The sequence below is a fragment of the Cupressus sempervirens genome, chromosome 9 (assembly GCF_028749045.1).
Source record: "Cupressus sempervirens isolate cs-2001-9-10 chromosome 9, ASM2874904v1, whole genome shotgun sequence".
NCBI lineage: Eukaryota > Viridiplantae > Streptophyta > Pinopsida > Cupressales > Cupressaceae > Cupressus > Cupressus sempervirens.
In genome coordinates, this window is record NC_143126.1 from 519,516,050 (window position 1) to 519,537,272 (window position 21,223).

At 37.0% G+C, this 21,223-nt stretch overlaps 1 protein-coding gene across 5 annotated transcripts in view; it reads right to left on the reverse strand.

Moving 5' to 3' along the window:
- LOC149539632 (uncharacterized) overlaps positions 1-21,223 on the reverse strand; it is a 135,012-nt gene that overhangs the window by 92,179 nt on the left and 21,610 nt on the right. For 3 of the 5 annotated variants that reach the window (XM_089800868.1, XM_089800867.1, XM_089800869.1), the window contains 3 exons: positions 3,629-3,745; positions 3,484-3,542; positions 2,423-2,533 (listed from right to left, as the gene is read on the reverse strand). In XM_089800868.1, coding sequence (XP_089656994.1) covers positions 2,423-2,533; positions 3,484-3,542; positions 3,629-3,642 — 184 coding nt within the window. In that variant the 5' untranslated portion in view covers positions 3,643-3,745. The remainder of the gene's footprint in view (positions 1-2,422; positions 2,534-3,483; positions 3,543-3,628; positions 3,746-21,223) is intronic. The other 2 variants (XM_089800866.1, XM_089800870.1) reach the window with 1 other exon arrangement.

Consider the following 21,223-nt stretch of genomic DNA (forward strand, 5'->3'; position numbering starts at 1 on the left):
GTGACGTCAACCCACCAAATCCCCCTATCTTTGTTTAGATGTTTTGGAGATCATGTATCACCTGTCAAGAAGTGGCATTCCATGGAAACATCTTGTATTTTGACATGCTCCAATTTCTGTCCTCTCCTTAGAACATCTCATGCTCCCCTCTAAGTAACATGGTCCATTCTAAGGGGGGCTTATTATATCTATGTTGTCGGATTATTTGTTATCTAACCATCAAATTGTCTCTACATCACACGTTTTTCTTGCAAAATTTTAAAAAAATTCCTTTATGTTTGCCTTTTAGGGGTTAATCCACTATCTCGTCGAACATCACCTTATTGTATGCCTATGTATCTTTTGCTACATGTATCGACATCATCTAAGTCACCTTATCACATGCCTTACTAGCTTTTGCTACACATGTCAACACTTTTCTAAGTTACCCTATCACATGCCTATCTAGCTTTTGCTATGCATCTCGCCACACCATCCAAAGCTGTCCTACCATGCAACTATCTAGCTTTTGCTACTCACATTGGCACACTATTAAAATTGCCCTATGTCAACACACCATCCAAAGTTGTCCTATCATTCAACTATCTAGTTTTTGCTACTCGCATTGGCACACTATTAAAACCCCCAATTGTATTGATATTTGGCATAACAAAACTTGCCACCCATATTGGCATATCGTCAGTGGTCTTTGTCTACAAGTTGTCTTCATCATCCACCATGCTTGTTTGTAACTTGCGTGTTGGATATGGCTCAGCAACAATTCAAAGCTTTCTAGCTAGGGGCAACCCTATGTGGATGAAATCCCCGTAAGTCAAGTAAGTTTCCTTTACTTTAGCTCACATCTCTCTATTCTGATAATGCTCCCTAATGTCTTATTCTCATATGCTCCCTAAAGTGGGCATAAAATGTAATGCCGTAAATTTGTACCCTTGTGTAACTTACATTTCACCATGCCTCTACCTTAGCCTAAAACACAAAATTTCACGCAAACCCTCTACATCCATTCATCTTGCCTTGTCTCCATCCACTCAGAATCTTGACAACACAGCCAAGATGGCCCAAGACACATGAGGTTGCCAATACGCCCATCTTGCGTGTTCTCGTCCACAAACATGCATAGTGTCATTGAGGTGTTACAAGTTGCCACCATACAGTGTAAAACCCGTTTTGACTGACTACAGATGCCCATATTCAACTTCGAGCCATTATAATCCCATTTTGAGCCCCATTCTTGGGTCTTCTTCATCATTCTCTCTTGGCCTTCTTTGTATACATAATTCTTCCATTATTTTTTCCAGTTTCTCACTATCATAGGACAGTTTGCAACATATTGATTTGATCATCTTCGTCACTTGGCCTCCATTACAGTGAACTCAAGCTTCTGGATCTCGAAGGGAGTCTCTCCACTTCATTTGTTTTTGTGTTCTAGATAGCATATCACTATTTCTTTCTCTCTCAACAGCACTATCTTTATTGTCTATTTTCTATATAGTTAACTATAACCATTTCTATTGTGTCTATATCAGCTGTTGTGGAGGTGGAAACACCAAAGCAAGGATCTGACTAAGGCAGGTCTCCAAACAGCCGTCCAAGTATTTTCATTTTCTCTACATGTGCAGGTTCGATAGAGCGAGAAACATGGATGTCAGTTGGCTTGTGGGTATTCATTTCAATCTTAATTAGACTGTGAGCAATTTTTTTAACCATTTGTTATTTCATCATATTTCTACTCATTTTGTCTATTTATCTTTGCATTTCTATACTTTACCTTCTGTATTTTAATTGTATTATTTTAGTCTTCTCAAGACTCAGGTCCTGAAGTCTGTATTCTGTTCATACAAGATGAACATGTTCTGTGCATACATCGTCCGTCCACATTGTTGTCCTTGACCCTCATGGGTGTCTTTGGTAGTGAGTTTACAGATTTCAATGTTCAGTCTCTGTAATCTAGATTTCCCTGACACCCAAGTGAAAACATCATTATCAATTAGTAAGATATAGTTATCTGAATTTGGTGGACTTTGTTTCCTAGTTGTCGTAATCTTCTTTATCATAATAATTTGTCTTCATCCCCTAGCTCACCAGAACACTGGTAGAAGTGAGGTGGCACAAGGGATAGTTTGTCCCTCGAGACTTTACCCAATCTCGAGGTTGATACACTTATCCTTCTCCATAAGGCTCAACACTTTTAAAAAATAAACGCTTCTATGAGATCACCATTAAGAGTTTAGATGAATAATAGGCACCTATCTACTTATAGCATATACATAGATTTTGCCATATTTGTAATGCTGGTTTGTTTACCATTGTTTAAGTAATTATTCAAAAATGAAAAGATTCCACAAGGTAACTACTGTACTTCAGAGGAATAGTAGGCTACTATCTGCTTATAACATATCCATAGATATAGTACGAGTTGTACCTGTCTTTTGGAGGGACCTCAAAACAATTTGTGCTGGTTTGTTTATCATTGAAGTTGCAAGCCCAAGATCTTTTGACTTGAACTTCTTCCATTCAGGGGTGTCAAAATAGCCTAGGAAGGATTATAAAATAGAAGCAAATAAGTTACAACAGTTGAAAATATATATCAAAAAAAACAGTACAAACAGCTAGAATTAATTAAAACTTTCAAAACCAATTTTTTTTGTACAAAATCTTGTTTTAAGTCCAAGTGTGATGGTTTATACTTCTTCATTTCCCTGTATATTGCAAAGAAAATGAATCTTTCAAGCTAGGAACTTACATTTTGAACTAACAAAACCAAATAAATAGATGAACACTAAAAATTATTAAGGACAATAGACCCATCAATGGTATAAGAGATTAAGGAGAAAAGAAGTCAAGTGGATCTCTCCTTCAAGAAAATCGCATAAGCCTAATTTTGATGCAGTTGCTAGCAGTAACACAGGCCAGACTGGGGCTGGTTGTTTAATTAGGGATGAAAAAGGATACCTCACAAAAAGGGTGCCCTTCTTATTTGCCTGTTCCAACCAAGAATGAAGCTAACTTTTTAGAGTTAATTGAAAGTATTCAATTAGCAATAAGCTTGAAGGTTAGTTCTTTAGAGAGGAAAGGACAAAGGGAATGCCATTGTTTGAAAGCTGGAATGTATGCTTAAAGAGGCCCAAAGCTTTTGAAGGGTAGCAAAAATGTCCCCCTGGAACATTGTTTTAGATAGCAAGGCTCTGCAGCAGGTTTCCTTGATAATACAGGGATCGATCAGTCCCCAGTTTCAACATCAATCAGCATTTAAGCTAATTCTTGGGTCAATCTTAAATCTATTATTCAATCAGATTAGCTGACTGGCCTTTCTAAAGCGTAGAGTGGCTAAAGGTGAAGGTCTCAGGAATTTCTGGGTCTTTGGTTTGGAGGAGCATTTGCAAAAAAATTTAAAACAGAAATAAAATTTCAAGTTTTCCCTTTGTTATATTACTTTCTCCTTTGTTGGATAAGGCATCCGTTTTAATGATGGCAACCCCTTACCTGAAAGAGGAGGGATGTGCTTTTGCTTAATGCAGACAATCTGTCCAAAGATCTCCTTGCTGCAAAAAAAGATATGGAATGAAAAAAAATTCAGTTCTGGATGTGGGATTTTATTTACTGAACTTTTTGATGGAATAGCTTTTACCTTTTTATAGGCATTTTGTTTGGATTAAAGCTGTATGCATTATAGCCTTCAGTTTGGAGTAAAGTCTGTGCCACTTCAACAGACTCAATCTCTGCTTCAACAGAGTCGAGGTGCTCCCTGTATCAGCAGTCATTCTACTTTAGTTTCTATATTGTTTCATGTATTTAGAAAAACAATCAGGGGTGATTATACACTCTTGGAACCCTTAGCACAAATACACACCTTCAAACAAAACAAGAGGGGATCCTCAGCAAAGATTCACACCTCTACACAAAGGAATGGATCCTCCTCAGGGGCACACACTTTCCACAAATAAAGAGAGGAGATCCTTAAACAAGGACTCGTACCTTTCAAAAAAGGAGAGAGAATCCTCAAGCAAAGATACACACCTCCCAACAAAGGTGATCCTTAAAGAGAGATACATACATCGTGAAAACAAGTTCCCCTTGCCCCCCAGTGGATTGGAAGGAACAAACAAGGAAAAAACGATTGAGTTGAGGAGGTAATGAGTCCATTTCCTATTTTGGCTATTTCAAATGTCTCACTTCCTTTTCTTTTAGAATCTGATGCTTAAAGAGAGGGGATTGGAGCAATCTTGATGCAAAATAGACGCACCATCACATTTGAGAGTAGGAATCTCTAGGAGATGACATGAGGCTTCTCTATTTTTGACAAGTAAATGTTAGCCATCATGAATGTCTTAACAAGTTTCAAGCAATACTTGGTTATGCAGGATGTTAGCCATCATGAATGCCTCAGTAGCTCAAGCATTACTAAAGAAAATTCAAGTAGATGTTAGCCATCCTGAAAACAAGTTTTCCTTGCCCCTCAATGGATAGGAAAGAACAAACAAGGGAAAAGATATTGAGTTGATGAGATCGTGAGTTCATGTCCTGTTTTAGCTATTTCACATGTCTCACTTCCATTTGTTTTAGAATGTGATGCTTACAGAGAGGTGATTGGAGCAATCTTGATGCAAAATAGATGCTCCATAGCATTTGAGAGCAGGAAGCTCAAGAAGATGGCACACAGCTTCTCTATTTTTTTGACAAGTAGATTTTTGCCATCATGAATGCCTTAACAAGATTCAAGCAATACTTGGTTATGCAGGAAGTTTGTGGTGAAAACAGATCTTAATAGCTTGAAATTCCTCAATCAGAAGGAACTGAAGGGTAGACAACAAAAAAGGGTAAGTTGAAAGCCCATGATTTTGACAGAGTATGTTTTTCAAGCCCATAATTTTGACAGAGTACGTTAAGGTTAAAAAAAAATGTGGTGGGTGATGTACTCTCTAGGAAACCTTGTTTCTAATCTACAATTGATATATGTATTGATTTGCAGGTATCTATAATTGTTAGAAATGCCAAGAATGCATTTTTTATTGACATTTTTGCTGGGAAGTTACAACATTAAAGGTACAAAGAGATTAATGAGATCGTTCTTCACAAAGATAGGGTGTATCTTATATCAAAATTGAAGGTGAGGGAGAGAATTTTGAAAAATGTCATGACATACCACATGCTAGTCATCCAAGCTACTACACGACATACAAGCAAGAGAGCATTTTTCATGGAAGGGGTTCAAAGGTTATGTATTTAGGCATCTTAGGAAATGTTTGGTTTGTCAACACATAAAATAGACTGTGTTTTTCCAGCTAGATTATTGCAGCAACAACTCATTCCAAATCCCAAATGAGAGAATATCTCCACGGATTTATTCATAAGACTCCTAATGATGCAAGTTAAAGATTGAATCTATGTGGTTGATAGACTTACTAAATATACTCATTTTCACACAATATCATCAAAATATATGACTCCACAAGTAGCTGGTCCATTCTTTAGAGACATTTTTAAACACTGTGGACTACCAAGGAACGTTGTCAGTGACAGTGACAGTGACAGAAGATTTATTAATTTGTTTTGGCAAGAACTGTTTTGTTTGACAGGCATTGAATTGACTCCAATTGCAAGCTATTGTTAAGGTTGTAGCTTCAGTCAGATTGATTCGATCTGAGATACATTATTGTTATTGCGCAATCATCATTTCCTATATATACTTATTCATATTAAATATTATATATTATTGTATAGCTCTCTCTCTCTCTCTCTCTCTCTCTCTCTCTCTCTCTCTCTCTCTCTCTCTATATATATATATATATATTTTATTTTTATTTTATTTTTTTGTTAATATAATATTATTAATTAAATGATGATTAAACCATACAGACATGTCTCTTCATGAGACATGTCTCCTCTTCTCATACTGATATGAGATTCAAATCTGCATTTACAACACACCTATAACAATGGCAATGTTAGTACATTTGCAGCAATCCTGATAATTCAACATGTTATCAGCGCAAAAGTGCAAATGAAAACGGTAATGAAAAAAATCCTAAAATTAACATATACAAATGTGAAATAATAGTCAAGAAAATTATGTAACAAATAATAATCGAAATTATCTGAAAGATGAGCTTTAGTTCTAATTACGCTCCTATGAAAATGGAACCATAAACAAGACTAAGCACTCAAAGATTGTAGACAATTTATGTGATGTAGAAGAAATAAATCCAGCTGTTGAACATGCTGACAGCATTCCAAAGAAAATAGATAAGCACAACTTGGCTGATAAACTGTGGCAGAAAATTGAGGGCCTCCGCATACACAAGTCTGGAAAATGCAAGGCAGCGAACAGGAATAAAAGGAGAGCAATTAGAAAAGGAAGACAGGGGGAATCACAACCCCATACAAACATTGCAGACGTGACCTAAGGAATTTAAACTCCATACAAACTCTGCAGCCACTGCCCAAGAAGACAGCGTGGATATGTGGGATAGGGATTGATATGTCTTGGTGATAGATATTCATTTAGATTGCATAAGAAAAAGATATATTGCCAATAAAATATTCGGGCAAATCAATAGTAGACCAATATATACACCGGCAATATTCAAATGAAATTTCTCTCAGGCGTATGAATGGTCTTCAACAAAATATGTAATAGTCCATGGATAAATTGAGTAAATTGAATGAAACATTCCCCGAACGTAAAGGAAAATCATGAAGCGTTTGTGACAGCTGGTCATAGATGGCTATATGTATTTCACAAATCACCGGCATAGAGATGATATCCCAGCACAAGGAAGGCACATGGGTGGAAGACAAATCCCCAAGGACAAGGTAACACCGATTGAGAGTAAACAAGGCAAATTATAAGAACAAAAGATATAAGTGCTCCCATAAGAAGTAAAGTCACAACTATATGCAGCAGTTACTGCCGCGTAATGAGAAGGCTCGACTAAGAAGAAGGGAAACATGACAAAGCTATTTTGTCTTATGAATAAAAGAAATAATTCTCGCATTCAATCCATTTCATCTGTTGGAATTTCCATTTGTATTTTAATTACTGGCGTATATATTATATGAAGTTTGGTTTGTTTCTGTGCAATCATGGCCTCTAAAAGTGCAGTCAGTAATGTTATTTGGTGTTGATCTTGACAAATATCTACCTACAGTACCATAACTTGATTCATAGATGACAGTGCCCAACAAATTGCAGTGTTCAACGCCATGGAATTTAGGAAGTGATGACAAGCAATTCCATTGAAAGGAGGTTTATAAAATATGCTTTGATCCAGTGAGACGCAGCAGGAGTTAGTTTTTCAGAATCAAATCAATACCTAGAAAAGGGTATAGCCGGCAAAAATGAAACTGGCAGATGGGAGAGAAGTCCAGTCGGCAAAGGAGAACCCTAAACAAATATTCTCAACCCAATGTTAGTTATAATATAATAGTACTTCAGCCGCATACAAGAAGAGAAAATAATAGGCCCTATCAACCCAATCAGCATATTTAATATCAGTAATAAAGATGAAATAAGGAACATGCCCAATCAATATAAAAGATAGATGCATAGAACAATGAATTATAGTGATAAAGGTCAGAATCATAATTAAGGCATTTGATTTGTATCCTCCATTTCCATTCACCTTTGGGATATACACCAGCAAGTTGAATCATTCAGCATATAACTATTACAAACCTGAATGAACAAAGTGGATAAGACTTGCCTAGAAAATACTCGAGGCACCTACACGAGCCATACCACAGATCAAAAGGATGAGTTTGTTTAACTTCTTATCTATCATAGATTGGGCTTTAAGAGTAATTCCTGCCTCATTTTACTTTCATCAAGATAATATTATTACTATGAGGAAGGGCTTACATATGAAGTTGAGGTTGGAGAAATACAACAGATACAACTCTTGGTAGTTAAACCTCTACATATCAAAGAAACAGATTTAGATGGTCTCTTACAAGACTATATTAGTCCCAATTTGTATAGGATTCAAGGACATTACATTGAGGCATCGATCTCTAGCACTGGATAAAAGATTAAAAACTTATATATAATATATGATGTCTCTAAGGATGAAGTATTGACTGTGGAACATAAAATAATATGTAAATATAAAATAAGGGTTTTCTGATATGGCAAGGAAGCAAAATAAAAACATTAATTCAGAATTATTGGTTAAATAAACTATATTCCTAGGAGGGCCATTACAATGAGGATTGATACCCTATGGACATGAACTAGTTAGGGAAACTGACATATCCAACATTGGTGCCAATGATGCACAACATAGTTGGCACACTTGCAGAGTAATCGGCGAGTAGTAGGAAATCACCGAGTTTTCTTGGCCACTGAGTAAATGACAGAAAAACTCGGCTCCAGCAAAAACTTGCTGATTAATCGTTGAAAAATTGGCGAGTTTTTAATAAAAACTCGGCTGCATGCTTGGAAAAGTGATATAGGGCAGAAAATCTCATTTTTTTCAACACCAATTTGTATTGTGCGATCAGAGACTTGAGGAGGGGAGAGGAGGGTTCTAACATATTTTTAAATAAATTTCAGCGTTTTTTTTAGGTTCCTGAGAGTCGCCGAGTTTTTCCCGATTAAACTTTTGGGGGGCTTGGCGAGTTTTTGGCTTTGGCGAGTTTTCCAACTATGATGCACAAAATATATATCAAAACAAATATCGAATAAGAATCCAAAGGGCGGGGATATGTCTATTTCCTAAGAGAACAAGGACTCTCACGAAGAACGATAGTGTAATCTCAACAAACCAAGATCACATTCATTTATTATATTTGAAGGTCCATGTATTCTATTATGAATAGTCTTAGAGATTAATCAAAGATACAAATTTTTATCGTGCAAAGTTAAGTTAATCAAGAGATGATCCAAGTCATTCTTGTAGCCACATGGAAATCTAGGTAGTCTTGGTGACTAATTTTACGTGCCTGGATATCTACATTTGAAGCAATCTTTGATGATAATGAATAGTTGACTCACTATATGTCATCATTAAAGGCAAGAGTGATCAAAAGCATAATCATATTCTTTGTAATATCCCGAATAGGATATTTGTTGGTTTTCCTTAACATTACACTTAAAAATAAAACCTTGCGGATAATTTATGTCACATTCGAAAAACTAGTAGAATTTTCCAATTAATTCACTTTTCTTAGATATAACATTCAGATTCGGGTATACACAAAAATGAGACACAATGCTATAATAAACTAGAAGATTCTTAAATATGACCCATTATTTCGCAATATCATTCAGAATATCAACATGCAACCATGAATTACAAACTGGTATGATAAAACCAGAAACTCTTATAAATCCTTAAACAATGATATTGCCTTTTACAACCGCAATATAACACCTGGCAACTAAACGTTATTGTATTATACAACAGCAATACAATAACCAATACATAGAAAACCAATCCTAAATACAAAATTCAACAGTCGGATTGGAATGAGAGGATAAGAACATGTAAGCTCAATGAGACACCTGTGATGATATCTCCACAGGCAATGGGTTTGCGTCCACTACTTGCCTGCACGAGGGGCTATGTCCTCACACGGGCTGAAAGCTTAATTTTCTGAAACTCTCCAAGAGAGAAAACTAAACTAAATAGCAAAATCAAGCATAAGAAAAGAAAGAGCCTCTTCTCCTTTTATTCTTGCAATGATGACCCTTCGATTTCTTTTATGAGTTTCATCTTATCTTTCCTCGTCCTCTTTTGCCCACTTGGAATATTAATTTGACTTTTAATTAATGAAGTTTCAGCTCTCCTAGTAAATTTTAATATTATAGAGATGACCCCCTTAATATTTCTAATGTCCCCAAAAAAGGGACATTACAAGTCTCCCCTCCTTGAGATTGCTTGCCCTCAAGCAATTAATACTAGGATCCCATATGAATCTGCAATTGACCCTATAGCCTACACTGAAACAAATCCAGTCAAACTATGAAGCAAGGTGTCATATTGTAAACCACCTGTCAACCGGGTTCCTGAATCCCATATTACTTTGTAAAAACTCAGCACCTGCAATTGTAAACTGATCAGTACGGACCAGCACCATGACCATAATAAAATCCTCATCCAACCAAAGATACAATCTGCCAACACCTAGATCCCCAACTCTGTTATGTCATTCCCCAGCTATGATGAGGTAGAAGCATATAAAAGGTCCATGTGTAACCCAGTAGAGTGTGAAGACCTGCCCTAAATGGGTGATGTAGGAAATGAGCTACTCATAAGCTAAAACCACTATCTCAAAGACATCAAAGCCAACACAATCATCATCAACCTAGAGAAATCCCAAGTACATAGGTGCTACGAATATGAAAGATGTTGGAAATATAACCACATTCCTCACATAACTACTCCACCAAGAATTACTTAGCAACTGATGAAGGAAAATCACCCAAATCCTGAGAGGGTTGAAATTGGAAAATATGTTGGAGTTGATCAACTGATAAGCAACGGAAGTTGGTTCATCATTCCCAAGCTAAGTCCCTGAATCACTGTTAGGATCTGAATCAGTATTCCAGGGTCTGAAATCAATTTCTTCCTCCTCAAGGCAAACAAGAGAGGCTCCCTCCTCTATCATAAAAAGTGGGTTATCGGACATCCAGTCATCAACCACTTCAAACAAGAGGTTATCTATCAACTGAAAGTGATCAAAAGTTTTGTCACTTAATCATTTGGGACAATTATCCAAGTCATAAGTTTGCTAAATGCTCTCAAGTTCATCAATGACTTCTAGGAAAAATTCCTGTCTCATTCTATCCTCAGGTTCCCGAGATTGATTCATGACCTTGATCTGATTTTTTGCTCCTTGAAGAGAGAATCGAGCCTCGTCCAATGCCTTACGAACATGCTTCATCTCTCAAGTTCGTCAATCTCATCCTTCCCTCTATTTGACTATTCAACATATATCTCAGCAATCTTAAGGATATAATCCCTATCGATCAGCAAATACAAGTAATCTGATTTCATAGTTTCGAGGACTATCTTGACCTCCTGCAAGTCATCAACATTCCAATCTCTTCCCGCTTCTCTTGGAATCCTCCTGTAGAGCTCCTCAACCAACTCAGGGTCCTGCCATAATGTACTAAAGATGTCACAACCATATCTTCACTAACCCTCAGTTGATTCCTTAAAGTATGCATTTCATTACTACCCTACTGGCACTGTTTATTATCTTGCAATGTTATCTTAGGGGGTTCTTCCAATTTCAAGCCATGCATGTTAGGAATATAAGGTTCATCATAAAAATGCTCCAAACTACTATTACCTTATGAGCAATCTATCTTCTCAACCTTCTTGTCAAAGCTCACTTCTAAATCACCAACGAAGAAACTTGCACCTCATGTAAAATCTTCTACGTAATTGCTAGTAGGCTGCTCATCTCCGGTAGTCATCTGTTCTTCTTTTCAAAATCATCCAAAGATAATTCTGGTCTATCCGAACTTCTTCGTACACCCCTGTGTGTTGTTCGTTTGCAAAAAGATCCTGGGCCAACTCCAAATACTTTCGTTTTGCCATATCAGTCATATTTAGCTGCTCGAGATAAAATTCCAAGTAGTCGCTAAATGATAAGTCATTTTGAATTCAGATAGGAAATTCATTATACTCTCCATAAATGTTGAGTATTTCTGCCCTTACATCAGCTTCAAAATCATGAGCTAATTGTGCTTGTGGCTTCATCGTACCTTTCCTAATTTTATCCAAATCCTTTACCAGATCTCTAGTGCAAATGCGATTAGGCTCTCAAGCCTATTTGCAAGGAAAGCAAAGACTTCGTCTTCTCTTTGAAGATGGATCTAAACCATCCAGGATGCTCACGAAGATACTGCAGATCTTCTAGCATCTCTTCCTAAGTCTTCATCTTTCTAATTAAGCCTTCAGGCTAGCAGGATACTCCTTCTCTGATATCCCCTGTAAGATGCCTCCTTGGTCTGATATTTTATGCCTTTGCCACAGTAATTTTGTCAAACAGTTTGCTTGCAAGCTGATTATTGAGTTTTATTGATTCATTCTTAGTTTGCAATTGTAGATGTTTTCCTGATAATCTCCAGACGATAAATAATTTCGATGCTATGTCCGAGGTTCTAAGTTTTAGTGATCACAAGGTAATAGCGCTATGACAGAATGAGCCTCCAAAATACATAAATCTGTGAATGCAGTCCCAAATTCTTTCCAGCAATAATCAGCATCCAAGAATGAAATCATAAACCTGTTAAAATGAAGTTTCCAATGGTGCAGCTGACTGGTCTGAGTTTAACAGCAGAAAATATCATCCTATAAGCAAGTGTTGACTCCCAACACCCTGTTCACAAAGCCTAACAGCTTCACGTTGAACCCCAAAAAAAATAGCTCGGCCAGTATGGGTGGCACAACCAATGCTGAAAATGTATAGCTCAAATAGCCTCAGACTGCCTTCCAACTGTGGTCCCCTGGACAGTTGGATTGCCATCTCTGTTATTGGCTTCTCTTGATGTCATGCGAGCTTAATGACTTTGCCTTGACACCAGTTCGGAATGTGAAGTACTTGTTTCAATCACATCTTCCGATGAACTAAATGAGCTTTGACTGCAGAACTATTCTGGTACTCAAGCCAGTTCCCTCTGTTCTGAGGAGGTATTTAGCTTCTTCAAAAACTGGAAGACCTCTGTGTGCCTAATCAGGAAATGGTATTTCCAAGTGAAAATTGTAAGGGGGAAAACAGAACTGATAACATCCTCATTCTATATCTGATGAATGGAGCACGTACTATAAACAATTTCTTCAACACTTGGCAAGAAGAGAGCATGCATAAGTGCCTTCTTTTGAAAGGTTGCAAAATTTAATTAGTCACTTTCACTTCTGTACCATCCTTGCCATGACCAGCAAAAATAAGAGGGAAGCAGATGATCCAACACTGCAATGTCGTTCCTGAACCAGAACAAGATGGATCTAAAAGAATTGCCCGAACCTGTTCTCATGCTCAGTCGACAACATTATCAGCAGTTCCCTGTATGACAAATTGAAAATCCTCTAGTCCAAGCAATATGAGACAGAAAATAGAAATGGACGGATTTGTCTTTCTTTTCCTTTAATTTGTCTCTGTTAATTCAAAAGAGAACAAATGGCAGGTGTTTATCTACACTTCAAGCACATGATACATTTTGGACGCTGCTGTTTTTGGATGGTCATGTCCTCGATTAGTTTCAGTCTCTACATTCTCCATTGCTTTGATAAACTTGCACATATGTTGTTTATACTCAGGATACAACTCCAAATTGCAGTGGCCACCGCCTTTTATTCACAAAAGTTCATAACTTTCTTTACTTAGCTCCCAGAGTGTTTTTACATGTGCCCAGTCAACAGCCAGCCAATTACAAATTTTCGTCTAAAATAGAATCAAACTTCCCGGAGTCCGCTCAAGCTTATGACAAGGTTCTTGCAGATTGAAGTTTATCATCATTGTCGTTGAGTAACTCCCAATTGGCGAATAAATACCTTGCCTAAAGTGTCCTTCCACTGTCAGTCGTTACGGGAATTTAGGAAACAAGAATCCGTCAATTCCCTTCCTGATATGTATCAGCACCAAAAAATATTATAACCTCGACGCTTCATCTTCCACTAAAATTCGTCATTATTATCGAAAATGGAAGGAAAGCATCAGTATTTGTTACGACTTTCTGTTGTTCAGTGGAGCCACGTATTTCCAATTCCGGGTAAAGTGACCATGTCCGAATGAAAACTTGTCTTCTTTCAAACACTATGGTTAGCACTCTGATGCGGGGAGGCCAAAATAAGACTTGCCAGCCGTTTAGAAGCGCTATCCACGACAGATGTCGAACCAACGCCCAAAAAGAAAACACACAAGACAAAAATCCTCGTCAACTTCCTCACTTTAGACTAACGACTTTCATTTCTTGGGCACACATCTTCTTTGCCAATAATGGCAACAACAATATTATTATTTGTTTTCTTGCCAACGGTGGTTCTTTTTCCCAACCACCTTTAAGTTGTTCATTGCCCACAAGTATGAAGACACGTTCGAACTGTTACTATCTCCTGCTACGACCTCAGTCCAAATGTGATATTAACCTCACCTTCTTCAAGTTAGCCGCGGCCATGAAAAATGGTTTATGCTCTCAACCGGAACTCGTATGGTGATATCTTCTACTTAGAACAGCACGACCAGACTCTTCTCCTGTGCCCGCTTTTTCCTGTCTCATGCGAAGATCTCACAGAATGCTAGGGACTATTGCTTGCCGCAGTGATTCAAAGTCTAATCCCAATCAGTCTGCTAAGGCATTTTGTGTTTTTTTTTTTTAAATCCACGCACTGTAATTTTACAATGTCGTCCTAGCTTTATATCATTTCAGACACCACTGTGTATGCCATGAGGGGATTATGCCTGTCGTGCGTATGAGTTCGAACCTCCTTGCTACATTCAAAACTTTCTCTAACTTCTGTGATCTATGAAGCGACCCGCAAATAACGAATGATGAAGAAGAATTCGCCCAGAACTGAACAAGCCCAGGGATAACACTTCCAACTCACACCCCTAAGTCTCTTTCAATCCCTTGAATTGAAGGTTCCTGTAACTCGCGTTAGGTCAAATGCCTTCATTCGAATGGTTTCCCAGCCTTCATCACTGCACCCGACCCGTATACTAAAGGTCGTTCAACGTGATAGTTTGTTGTTGCGGCTCTCCAATGATGTTTCACTTTTATTTGTAGAACCCAAAATCTTCCACAACCCGTGAGATATTCACCAATATCTGACCTGCGTATAACCTCTTCCTGCAATATTAGTGTTGATTCTTCTTCAGCATGCTCAATTCAAAGAACAAAACGCCAATGGTTCCAGTTTAGCTTTGTACAGTGCTGAACGACACTCCCCGGATGAACATTTGAGTTCCCACTTTGAACAGCAGTAGCAAAATTGCTTGCCACATTTGCACAACCATACACTCCCAACGTAACTACTTCCAACTGCTATGCACTACTCCAAGCCGTCACAACTTAAGGAGATACAACTGGCTGCTTCAATGATCTCAAATATGTTGACCATCAACATGCACTCAGAGTCTGTTTTTTTTTTCTTTTTTTAACAAAATCTCTTGATACTGATTGTGCCTCCTATAAAGATGTTTGTAAATAATTTATCAAGTTTCCCAGAATTTTGACAATTCTTATGTATATAATTTTCAGAATCCTTCTCATGGAATCCAGAAAATTTATCTATAAAATATTGTGACTGAAAGGCAGAGGATTTCTTCAAACCGCATAACCTGTAAATTGATAACCCTACAAGTTGGCAGAATACACCGGCTCTGATACCACTGTAATATCCCGAATAGGATATTTGTTGGTTTTCCATTAGCAATACACTTAAAAATAAAACCTTGCAGATAATTTACGGCACATTCGAAAAACCAATAGAATTTTCCAATTAATTCACTTTTCTCAGATATAACATTCAGATTCGGGTATACACAAAAATGAGACACAGTGCTATAATAAACCAAAAGATTCTTAAATATGACCCGTTATTTCGCAATATCATTCAGAATATCAACATGCAACCATGAATTACAAACTAGTATGATAAAACCAGAAACTCTTATAAATCCTTAAACAATGATATTGCCTTTTACAACCGCAATATAACACCCGGCAACTAAACATTATTGTATTATACAACAGCAATACAATAACCAATACATAGAAAACCAATCCTAAATACAGAATTCAACAGTCGGATTGGAATGAGAGGATAAGAACCTGTAAGCTCAATGAGACACCTGTGATGATATCTCCACGGGGAATGGGTTTGCATCCACTGCTTGCCTGCACGAGGGGCTACGTCCTCACACGGGCTGAAAGCTTAAGCTTTCTGAAACTCTCCAAGAGATAAAATTGAACTGAATAGCAAAATCAAGCATAAGAAAAGAAAGAGCCTCTTCTCCTTTTATTCTCGCAACAATGACCCTTCGATTTCTTTTATGAGTTTCGTCTTATCTTTCCTCATCCTCTTTTGCCCACTTGGAATATTAATTTGACTTTTAATTAATGAAGTTTCAGCTCTCCTAGTAAATTTTAATATTATAGAGATGACCCCCTTAATATTTCTAATGTCCCCAGAAAATGGACATTACATTCTTTTAGCACCAAAGTATGACTATATTTTAGAGTGATCTTCTAGTATTGACAAAATAACTAAGACGTTATCTTCTAGCATTGACAAAATAACTAAGACGTTATCTTCTAGTATTGACAAAATAACTAAGACGTTTTTCATACTTGAATATGATGTGAAATTGTTTCACAATAAAGTGGGATGTTCACATCGTGGGGGGGAAATGATAAAAAATGTTCCACTCCCACTTGAACCATCTTTATAGGGGAGATGTTTCATTCATGTGCAAATAGGTACTCTTCTATTTGAGTATAACATTTATTTATTCATTGTAGTCTCTCTCATATTTGTAATTCTATACATACTAGAAGATTTATATGCCTTGATCTTTTTTTCTTTATCTCTGAAGATGTTCTTGCAGGAAATGAAGGTTGGTACTTTACACATGCTACCAAAATATTGTGCAGGCTCAATCTTATGACAGTAGCTCGAAAGAAGCTGCGATCTAGAATTCATTAGTCATCTAATGATCAAACTAGATAAAGAGCTTAGAAGATTGATACTTAGAGGGAGTCTAGAGATACATGTCTGTGACTGCATGATTTTGATGGGCCTACTCCTATGTACATAGTGAGGAAGTAATGACTGATCACCAAAAAGTCAAGAAGATCAATATCAGCTTCAGAAGGAGTTTGACAAGCATCCTTAGGCGAACAGAGCTCTAAGAGAGTAACGAGAGGACTTGACTTCCCAGGATTGTTGTTCAAAGGGATAAATTTGAAGTGTGATCTCTTCTCTATAAGGTAAAAGTTTGAAGTGAAATTCCTTGTAATGCATTCTTCTCTATGAAAGAGAATTGCAGTGAAAGCCCTTATACCACCCTTTGACTTGGTCCATGGTGATTATTATTTCGCATATGATATGTAATGAAAGGTGGCAATCTTTCATCGACATATATAAACAAAAGGTAACCATTGGAAGGTGACGATCTTATAAATGGTAGACCTATTATCATGACAGACTTCATTAAGTTGTTGTCCTGGAGTCTCGGAAATCATGATACTTGTCATGATAGAGACCATGACATTGTGACTTCTTGCTAAGTTGTTGTCCCTGAGTGTCGGAAATCAGATAAATCATATAACATATTATTTTGGTAGGCATCAAGGATTTGATGCCAATGCACATACCAAAAGAATATACATATGATAAATATCATATGATTGATATTTTTTGTTGAATCATACTTCGGATTATATTGAAAGATAACATCTAGGTTGATGGACTTATGTTGATATCCTTAAATATACCATTTCAGGAATATCATATTGAGATGATATCTCTTCATATACTTGAGAGCATAATGTGTTCTACAAATCCTCCCTAGCTAAGAGGGAGTGTTAAGGTTGTAGCTTCAATTGGATTGATTCGATCTAAGATACATTACTATTATTGGTAAATGATCATTTCCTATATATACTTATCCATGTTAAATAATATAAATTATTGTATATGTATATGTGTATGTATATATGTATATATGTATATATGTATATATATATATATATATAATTTATTTATTATATTATATATATAATATAATTATATATATTGTTATACATATTATTATTTTTGTTAATATAGTATTATTAATTAAATGATGAATAAACCATAGAGACATGTCTCCTCTCATATTTATGAGATTCAAATCTGCATTTCGAACACACCTATAACAATGGCAATGTTAGTACAGTTGCAGCGATCCTGATAATTCAACAGCTATCACCCCCATATAGAACTTTAAGGATATCTCAAACATATTGTTACAAGGCAGCAAACAGCATGGGAGAAGTGGCTTCATCATGGAGAGTACTGTTACATTTCCACTCATCACTTCTCGATAGGTATGCCTCCTTTCAGAGCATTATATGGTTGTGAGGCATTGTCATTTGTGGACTTGATTCTTAAGGATACTAGAGTTCTCGGGGAAAAAGGATTTGGTACAGCATAGAATGGACAGTTTGAATGCACTAAAAGTGAAATTATAGCAGGCCCAATATCAGCAAAAGACGTGTGTTGATCACCACTGACTAAAAAGGACTAAGTTGTAGATTTGGTTTTCCTAAGGTCACAACTGTATAGATAGTCTAGACTTCTGGAGAGTGGTGCAGAGAAACTAAAACAAAATTTTATGTGCTTCATAAGATCATGCAAAGGGTTGGAGAGGTGGGTTAGAGCTGAATTGCCTACAAACAACAGGATTCAAAACAAACTCACATTCCCTGCCTCAAGAACGTACTAGGACACCATATCACTGCAAGTTTAGAGCTGCCTCCACTCGACAATGAAGGGAAATTGATTTTGGAGCCCAAAGCAATCATAGATGTGAGGGAAAAGAAGCAAAGGAACAAGGTCATTCCGGAGTATTTGGTGAAATGGAGAAATTTTGAGCATCCAAGTTTGAAATTGCTTGCACAGAAGAAAACTTGGGGTGAAAGGATTATAGTGTCCCCTACCCCATGAGGCCGACATGCAGCACCCAACAGTATTTTTTAACACTAGCAAATAATAATACATATATATAATAATATTGTTATTAATTAACAATACTAATGGTTTTCCTATGGCCAACTTGGACACTCCAGTTTTGGCCACCAGCTCAAATATGATTTTTATTTGGGATTCTTAGTTTGTCGAACTGAACGATCGGGTATTAAAGAGAAGTCAGATTTCTTTTAGACAATCACCAAGTGTTCAAATTCTGCAAATTGCAACAATTTGTCCAGAAATGAGATGAAAACCTCAATTGTGAGAGCTCCAAGGAACAACAAACTGTTGCGGATCAACAGTGTGCCTACAAACTGAGACACAATTCTCTGTCAAAGCAAAGAGGGAGAATTGCTGCCGTGAATCCTAATTGCAGAAGTGTAATCAAGTTCACTACCAAACTAATCTAAGCATACAAGCCATGCCAAACTACCAGCAGACCCATATATTGGGAGATCACAGTTGGCACACCCATGCCTCATCAAGTGAAACATGTATTCTTATCCTACACATCTCTGTAAGTCGTGAGATTGTTCACAAAGGATTGTAATCTACAAATTGTTCAAAGGATCAATTCGTGAATGGCTGTCTATTAGATCTATTGTGACTCGTAAAGCTATACAAGATCTGTAAACTGCAACTGTAATTTGACAAAATACTTTATTTATTTTGATCATCTTATTAACATTTGACAGATAATTGGTAAAATAAAAATATTGAATGAATTAATGAATGAGCAAGATGCTCATTTATTGTTTTCAAAGACACCATTCTATTACGAACCAACCGTTGTTATTAGAAACATCCTAATAACAAAAGAATAAGAACAATTTTAGAAACGTTCTAATATTTACCAGATTTACAATATTGACCATTAAATGAATAATAAACAAGAAATTATTCGAATGCCCTACCTTAATGGTCAATCTGTCAACCACGCCAAGGATCCCCTGAACTTAAAAAACAAATCTGGAAGGCAGGACTTGGTGAGAATATCTGCAGTATGGTTCATTGTAGGAATATACCGCAAAGCTACAGATCAATGAATGTCAATATGCTTGGTGTGCTCATGGAAGACTGGATTTTTGGCAAGTTTGAGCCCCCCTTGATTCTCGCAGAAGAGGGATGAAGGGCCTGTCTGAAACATACAGACAGCAGAATGCATCCTTCAAAATCAAACTGTCTCACAAGCTGCTTTGATTGTTTCCCGATATTTAGCTTCCATCGACGAAAGAGATACAGCCTACTGACTCTTACTGGACCAGGTGATAGCGCCTATGCCCAAACTGGAAAACATAGCCCAAAGTCAATTTTTTGTCATCAGCAGAGCCTCCCCAATCCGAATCTAATAACTGATGAGTCTATAATTTTTGTTCATCCATAAAGGATACCAAAGTTTGAAGTGCCCATGACATATAGCAGGATGCACTTCACTACACCCCAATGATTGGAAGTAGGAGTTTCCATGAAGCGGGATGTGTAACTAATTGCAAAGCTCAGAATAGGTCTAGAGGCAGTGAGATAGATCAAATGCCCACTCATAAATGCAGGCTCATTCTCAACAAGAGAGCCAGATTTGGCAGACAACTTCAGACCAAACTCCATAGTTGTAGATGCAAGTTTGTAGTCCTACATTCTGAATTCATCTAGCAAACCCCATGCTACTTAGGCTGAGAGATGAAGACGCCACGCAACTAATGCAAAACCTCAACACCTGGGCTATAGTGGAAAAGCCCAAGGTTAGTCATGTTAAAAGACTAGTAAAACTATTGTTTGATTTTGTGAATCAAAGATGAACTGCTAAATTGATGATTAGATCATCAACATAAAAACCAGAAGGATGATGTCACTACCAATAGTCTTGAAATATAGATTTAAGTTAGAAGGACTCCTCTAGAGACCTTAATCTATGAGGTACATATCAATTTTCATGTACCGTGCCCAAGAAGCCCATTTGAGACCATGGAGTGCTTTCACCAATGTGAGTACCTGGTCACCAATGTGAGTACCTGGTGTTCTTTACTGACAACTTTGAGTCTTGGAGGCCGTGCAATGTATACCTCTTCCTATAAGTCACCATTGAGGAAGGCACTCTTGATGTCCATTTGATGAAACTTCCTGCCACACTAAGCTATCATGGTTAGGACTAACATGATGGTGCCCATCTTTGTTGTCAAAGCAAAGTTCTCATAATCAATTCCTTCACACTGAGAGAATCCTTTGGCAATGAGACGAACCTTGTACTTATCTAAAGTAACGTTTGTATTTGACTATGTAGACTCATTTACATACGATGGATTTCTTTCCTGAAGGCACATCTAACAAAACCAAAATGTTATTTTTCAACAAACTATGATGCTCAAACTTTATAGCTTCTTCCCACTAAAGCATCTCTTTTGCTTTTGTGTATGTTTGAGGCGCATACACACTATGAATGTAGGGAAAGAAAAAAATTTATATAATTAGAAGGCTTGCTCTTCTTCCAAGTAGCTTTACCCTTGATGGGCTCATCATTATGAAGATCGCCAATCATGTTAAAA